Genomic DNA, 7,463 nt, shown 5'->3' on the forward strand with positions numbered 1-7,463 from the left:
GGCAGGGCGGCCCGCGGCGAAGGCTCGGCGTAACAGCGAGGGGCACAGCAGAGCAGACTTCGTTTCCCTCTCCTTCGCTTCCACCGCTCGCCGCGCTCCGCAGCACTGCGCATGTGCCAGCCCGCGCTCCCCCCGCCGCGCCAGGACCCTAAATGTCCGCTCGGGCTTCGCTGACCCGGATTCGCGGTGTGTGCGCAGTGCCCGGCCTGCCCTTCTTCCTGCTCTGGCTTCACCGGGGTGGGCGGGGCCAGCGCCATCCCGGGCCGCGATCTGTGCTGCTCTCGCGAGAGCTCTCCCTTTTCCCGGCCGGCGCGGAGCGAGGTGGGTGCCTGGGCCGGGGCCGCCGTTCTCCCGCTGGGGCCGCCGCGATACGGGGCTGGGCGTGGAGCGGGGCTCCTCACGGCACCGTGGCGTGGGGATGCGCCCGATTACCGCCCGCCCGGGGCCCGATGGCCGCCGGGGCGCCCGGGGCAGAGGGTGGCCAGCCGGCGGTGTTTCCCTCCTCCCGCGGTCGCCGCCGGCCGCGGGAGGAGGGGGCCGGGGCCGGGAGTAGGGCTCGGGAGTGCCGCTCGCCGGTCGGGCGGCTCGCGGGGCTCTGGGAGTGGTGGTGCCGCTTCCCTGGGCTCCCGGGCCTTGCGGCGGGCCCCGGGGTGGGCAGGCCCCGCGCTCCCTGGGACGCTTTTCCTGTGGCCTGGCAGGCACCCCCTGGTACGGCGTGCTGGGGCTGGCTCGGCCCGTAGGGCGTTCTCTGGCTTGGTTTTGGAGCGTGTGGCTGCGTAGCCGGATTGCAGAGTCCTGGCTGTGTTTGGAACAGGTGACACATGCATGGTGACAGCCGAAGTGTTCTTTTGCGTTACAGAAAGGCCATGTTCAGCTCTAGCGCCAAGATCGTGAAGCCTAATGGCGAGAAGCCAGATGAGTTCGAGTCTGGTATATCCCAGGTATGTGGCTTTTCCTTATGCTCTTCGGTAACTTGAAGTAAGTTATAGAGACAGTTATCCAGACTCTAAACTTTGAGGCTGATCCTGTCAACGTGTATTGTTTCCTAGTTTTGCTTGAGAATTGAGTCAGTTAGCTTTTGTTTTCATCAACTAAACTTGTTGGATGTTGGTATGTCTTACAGGAAGTCTTTGATACTGACTGTGGTTAAAAGTCTATATCTGCTCTTTGGCACTGTGGACACACTTTGGTCTCGAGTGTTCTCATGAACTGAAGTGTATGTAATGGATTTTTCCTTAACTTCACTTTTGTAGGCTCTGCTGGAGTTGGAAATGAACTCCGACTTAAAAGCTCAGCTGCGGGAGTTGAACATCACAGCAGCTAAGGTAGGCTGGACCTTCTCCACTCACAACTGGCTGGTGACTCGTTCTGTGTGTGTTTTAATTTTTGTGGATGTGAATGTACTGGGTGAATGGTGTCTTAAGCCCTTATGGCCTGTGATGGTTTTGTTACGTGCTGTTGTGGTTTATCTCCTGGTATTTGCTGCTAGCACATAGGATTCTGTAATAGTGCTTTTATTTGGAGCTAGTCTGAAAAGTCACTGTAAAAGCCCAAATAACAATATGTGTTAGATAAAAGTGTTTAAAAATGATGATTCTACTTTATGTCTCTGCAGACTGGCTTTGGGGCCTGAAACTGGCTTTTTACGTGTAGATATTGGTTGGAAATGTAGGTGTTACAGAAACATAAACTGCAATACTCTTTGTAAAAACAAAATTTTTGTATGTTTCTTATGTACAATTAAGAGGTGGTAGATGGATTGAGGCAACAGACTAATTTGATCATGTAGCCCAGGCTGCTTGTAAATTTCAATTTTAGATCATGCAGGCAGCTGAAACATCAAGAAAGAGAAGAAGGCAGTTAGTGGAGAAGGAAAATTAGTATTAAAAAATGTCAGCCTGGGAGACTGAATGGCAGAAATGAAGCTGGTCACTGCAATCAGAAACTTTATTGGGCTGCTTTTGGTTCTTGCCTGGGCTCACCGGTACAGACATGGGGTCTGACTGCTTAGAATTGAGTTAAAGAATCTGGGAATGCAAAAAGCAGCTCAGTGTATGAGCTGAGGGGCCTTCAGAAGAAACCACATCTCTCTGGAAGTACAGCAATGCCAGCTATCCTTAATGAAAGGCTTTTAGAAACGTCTTTGTTGTTTACTTAGCTGCTTGATTTTACTTGTGAGGCATCTCCAGTGGGTGTCTGAGTAGGGTCACATGAGAAGGTAGTTGGTGAAAAATAGTCCATACTTCCATTCTGTTGGAGAATGAGGATGTCTCTGCAGCCAGTTTCATGGGAGAAGTGCCTTGTAAGTCTATGCAAATTTTGGATTTGATCAACTACTGGAGAGATAAACCAGGGGAGAAGTAACCTGTCCTAGTGTATTGTAATCCTGTTGGTATTTGACGGGGTGACATGTTTTGATTGAGTAGTGATGCAGGCCTAGGCAAGTGGTGGACAGAAGGTGATTTCCATGAAGCAGTAGATGAAAACGAAGAGGTTTGTTCCCTTAAACTTTGTCTGGAGTTTGTATTACAGTAATTTTTGAAACTTGGTATCAGCATAACTGCAGATGTGATGGTAAACATTCAGTAACAATTCTAGCACCTGAGTCTCATCCTGCAGAAGGATTGGGCTTTTCTGTTCAGAGGATGATTCTGAAAGGGGTGGTGGGATTTGTTGCCCAATCACTCCTCCAAAGTGAAACAAATGCTCTGATAAAAGTTTTTCTGTTCAGTGTTTTGTCTGCAGAGCATTAAGGCAGGTACTGCTGCTCTCTGATGCACTTCCTGTCCCACAGAGTCAGATGCAAGACTGTCAATACCTGTGCTCAGAGGATTCACAGTCAAACCAAACATCACTTCTCAACCCCCAGCTAATGCTTATGCATTACTTTAATTGCTTCTGTTTCAGGAAATTGAAGTAGGTGGTGGCAGAAAAGCCATCATTATCTTCGTACCAGTTCCTCAGCTGAAGTCCTTCCAGAAGATTCAGGTGCGGCTAGTTCGGGAGCTGGAGAAGAAATTTAGTGGAAAACATGTGGTGTTCATTGCTCAGGTAAAAATACTTTTAGAGTCATAAAAATGTTGATTTGAAGGGATATCTGGAGGTGATCTAGTCCAGGCTCAAGCATGTTCCAGTGTTGTATTACCCATTCAAGGTCACAGTGATAGTAATTCATTGTACCAGCAGGAAATGTAATGAGTGTCCAGTGGATGTTAGCTAAAATGTTTTCAGCTGGCAGAAGTGGAAACTTGATGAGATGCAAAGTTCTTTCATGGAGGATATAACTTTTTTCTTCTGCCCTCTCTTACTCCTTCAGAAGTTTGACACACAAAGCTTAAAATAAAGGGGAGCAAATATTAATATAAACTTTGCAATACTTGGATAATCTAAGTACTTAAAATCTAAGTTACTAGGAAAGGAGGAAAAAAAACTCATGCAAGTTCTAAATATATGGCAGTAGTTAAGGTGAAAAGGTGTTGGAGGGATCTTTGGGCAGTATGTAATGCTTGGACAAACTAGGGATCTGTCTGCAGAGCGGACATTTGGTTAAACTGAAGCTAGCTGAAAATTTTTAATACAGTTTTAAGAGCCAGAACACCTTACCCTGAATCTTTATATGGCCAAAAAGATTTATTTTAATGAAGTGCCTCTGGTTTACTTCACCTAGAGGGTGGTTGGGCACTGAAACAGGCCCCCTGGGAAGTGGTTCCAGCACCAGCCTGACAGAGTGCAAGAAGTATTTGAGCAATTCTTTCTGGCACATGAAGTGACTTGTGGGGATGTTCTGTGCAGGGCCAGGAGCTGGACTTGATGGTCCTTGTCGATCTCTTCCAGCTCAGCATGTTCTGTGATTTTGCAAGATTCTGTGATTCTGTAGTCCCTTGAGAATTCCTTATCAGTTCAGTAATCTGTATTTTAGAAGGGAACATGTGCTTTTGAGTATGACATGACCCAATTTGGATTATGGTAACCCCATCATGAATACAGTCATGGAGAAGCTGTGATGTGATGGTAGAAAATACTGCAGGTGGCCAAAACTGCATCTAGAATGTTTTAAAACATCTACTCTTGCAGCAGGGAAGCAGCAAATAAGTTTTACTGACCTAACATTTTGGTCCTAATTGTGGAACAGGTTATATTTAAGCCAGGGTTTGATCTGGATTGTGCAATAGATCTTATTAAAACTAGCATTTCAATCTCAGATGTCACTTAGCTGTGGAACTGAGCTCACTACTCTGGTTTGTGCCAGAGGCTCAGTCTAATAGAAGTTTAAAACTCCCTGGGATTTCTGTTCCCAAAAAGAAGTGTGTTCACAGTGCTAATGAGACACAGTAAACCACTGTGGTTGTATTCCTGGGGAGAGGGGATGAAGTACAAATATCCAGGAGTAGTAATTGAGAAATACAGCAGTACAGTACTTCATCTTCTGCAGGCAACTCTAGTTCTCTAGTTTCTGATGCTGATGTAACTTGGCTTTTCATGAATCGGTTTCTAGTGTGGGGTGAAAAGGTGCATATGCTGGGGATGTTTTGAATTCATTGTAACCACCAGATACTGAGAAATGCCTCCTTGTTTTTCTCTTGTCTTAACAGAGAAGGATTCTGCCCAAGCCAACAAGAAAAAGCCGCACAAAAAACAAGCAAAAGCGTCCGAGGAGGTTAGTGATACTGATTCAATATGACAGCCTTCTTCTGTACCTGATAGTTTAGTCAAGTAATGGTTAGTTGAGTCTTTAGGAAGTCATTGAAGTGATTGGGTGGTCTTGTCCTTTCTCCTACTGTTTGAAATATTATCTGTCATTTGATAAAGTGTCACCTGCTAAAGTGTTCAGTAGAAAGCTCATCTTTGGGCACTGTGTTGCATTTCTTAGCACTCAATTTCTATTTCCAGCTACAGCTGTAGCAAATTTTTAGCTAGCAGTGCTGGCTTAGGGAACCCCAAACTGCTGTGTCTGTTACCACAGTGTGCTGACAAGAACTATGTTTTTTTTAAGTTGTAGGAAGAGCCTCTTCCGCATCACATGTTAGACTGTGCAGAAGTCAAGGCTGGCACACTGGAAGGGGATGCAATGAGGGAGAGAGTGACTGAGGAGGGGTGTAGGTACGAGTACTAGTCCCTCCGGATATGAATTTGATAGCAATAGTATAGTCATTTGTGTTAAATGGCCTCCCTGCTCTCATCCAGTCACTTGATTGCTAGACATGCAACACTGCTATGTCTCTGTGGATGTCAGTGCCTCATCTATATGTTACTATATCATTATGTAAGTCCCTGTCTTAAAAGTCTGTCCTCTTTGTGACATGTGGCATGTTTTGTAGCTTCTCCTTGCCCCCTCAGTATTATATGTGTCATGTGTTACTGTATTTTGCAGTCTTCAGGCATGGATTTTAAAAGTACAGTTTCACAGTACTCATCTAGCTGCAGTCCTGCCTCTGGAGGACTCTGTGTTCTATTAAAACTCGCACTGCACAGTGGTTAGAGAAGTTGGTATTTGTGTCTGAGTAGCGCACTGCCACTTCCTGCACGAGGGAAGGCAGGTGTGCAGGACTGCACTGTCTCAGCCTGAGACAGAGATCAGGCTGCTGTGTTGTTGTGTGTGTCCCTCAGCTGTGCCAGTCTCAGCAGGTGTGAAGTGCTGCTGTACACACAGGTGTTAGTTCCTAGTGATACTGCCCTGGAACTGCAGATCGGGGTGCTGTGGATTGGAAGACTTGCCAGTCCTCTAGACTGTTGTAAAATAGCCTGGCCCACATTTTCTTGTGATGGTTCACTTCTGGACAGTTCAGGAACACACATGTAGGTTTCAAACAGTCTTCTAAGCATGGACTCTATTGACCAGCTAGTCTTTTTCTGTATTATATTGGTCTTCTAAGCTGCTTGGGTTTAGGCAGATGAAGAAACCAGTGTTTCCAAAATTGAATCTCCCATGAATGTACTCTGTGCAGCTGAGGATACTTAGATACTTAAATTCTTCCAGTCAGTGTCTCTGGCAGAGTTGCAGATGGAGCAATTTTGATTTTGATTTAAGTATTTATTAAATGTGTAGAAGTAGAAGAATGTTTCAAGGCTATTGATGCAAAACAATGTGTGATCTAAAAGGTCAGAAACCTGGCTACTTTTTCTTGTGCAGTGATTAAGTTTCTGCACTCTGTAGAATTTAGCTTTTCTTTTTGCATGCCCTGCGATAGTGTTGTATTGTCACACTGTGGCATTAAAGAGAAAAAACTACACTGAAATTTTCAGCCAAAGCACTCTGTGGCAGATTTAAACCTTGTCAAACTGGAGAATTTTCAAGAGGATATGTTTTAACGATCTCAATGTGGCATTTCAGCCGTACACTTACTGCAGTGCACGATGCTATTCTCGAGGACCTGGTCTTCCCAAGTGAAATCGTGGGCAAGAGAATCCGCGTCAAACTGGACGGCAGCAGGCTTATAAAAGTCCATCTGGACAAAGCACAACAGAACAATGTTGAACACAAGGTAAATAAAAAAAACTTACTTCTTCATGCAGGTGAGGGTGGCATTCTGACATCTCTAAGAGATTGTTTAGAGATACAGCAAAAGATTTGCCTTTTGGCTTGTGAAGATGCCTCTATTTGTGTTTGGAGTAAGGTGCGGAAATAGAGGCAAGACAGTTTTGAACTAAAGCTCTAGTTCAACTTGCCAAAGGTCCTGGATTATAAAGTAGTTATATTGATTCCCTCATGGGACCAGACAGTGTTTTATGGGGGTTTTTGTATGTGTATGGGTTGTTTGGGTTGTTGTGTTTTTCTTATGTTTCAAGTGAAGCACTTAGTTTTGACCTTTAACAGATGTGCTTGGTAAAGCCTGCACTTGGCTTAGTTTTGTTCTGGGGCATGGGGGGAAATGGGAGGCTAGTGTTTGGGGCTGCTCAGCTCTCAGGGTCTCACACTGTTGCAAATCAGAGAGCTCCCAAATTCTCTAGAGCAAATGTATCTTTTGTGTAAATCCTCAGCTACCTTAATGTAGAAGAAAATAATTGGCCTTAGAGTGACAAATAGTATAGTATCTTAAATGTGTTAACTTAAGAGTTACTTGTTTATGCAGCATGTATAAGCAAGATTTATTTGTTTTTGCAGGTGGAAACATTTTCTGGTGTGTACAAGAAGCTCACAGGGAAAGATGTGGTGTTTGAATTTCCAGAATTCCAGCTGTAAAATGCAAAAAAATGGCTGAATAAACAACTGTTCATATAACAGAGTAATTTCATTTAAATTTTGAACTCCATAAACACAGATGGGGATTAACTGGTTCATGGGACTTCACCAGTGTCTGGAGAGTGACACCTGTGAATCAAAGTATTAAGTGCCCAGCATTTTAATGGTGGCCCTCTTAGGTTTTTCCTGTTGCAACACAACTGGATAAGAGAGTCCAGAGTCTGGAAAAAGAATTTGTGAAAAAACTAAATATTCCAAATCTCACCTTCTGGGGAAAATATGG

General features: G+C 45.0%; 1 protein-coding gene across 1 annotated transcript; it reads left to right on the plus strand.

The window, feature by feature from the left end:
- Positions 1-268: 268 nt before the first annotated feature.
- On the plus strand, positions 269-7,219 carry RPS7 (ribosomal protein S7). Its single transcript, XM_083858342.1, has 7 exons — positions 269-321; positions 860-941; positions 1,254-1,325; positions 2,908-3,051; positions 4,593-4,657; positions 6,332-6,482; positions 7,103-7,219. The coding sequence occupies exons 2-7, from the start codon at positions 867-869 to the stop codon at positions 7,178-7,180; spliced, it is 585 nt and encodes a 194-aa protein (XP_083714468.1). The 5' UTR covers positions 269-321; positions 860-866; the 3' UTR covers positions 7,181-7,219.
- The last annotated feature ends 244 nt before the right edge of the window (positions 7,220-7,463 follow it).

The sequence above is a fragment of the Zosterops lateralis genome, assembly GCF_965231275.1.
Source record: "Zosterops lateralis genome assembly, chromosome: 3".
NCBI lineage: Eukaryota > Metazoa > Chordata > Aves > Passeriformes > Zosteropidae > Zosterops > Zosterops lateralis.

Coding starts and splice junctions, on each gene's coding strand:
- RPS7 (XM_083858342.1), top strand. CDS start 867: ATGTTCAGCTCTAGCGCCAAGATCGTGAAGCCTAATGGCGAGAAGCCA. Junction 4,658..6,331: donor AAGCAAAAGCGTCCGAGGAG/GTTAGTGATACT, acceptor GTGGCATTTCAG/CCGTACACTTACTGCAGTGC. Junction 6,483..7,102: donor AGAACAATGTTGAACACAAG/GTAAATAAAAAA, acceptor TTGTTTTTGCAG/GTGGAAACATTTTCTGGTGT.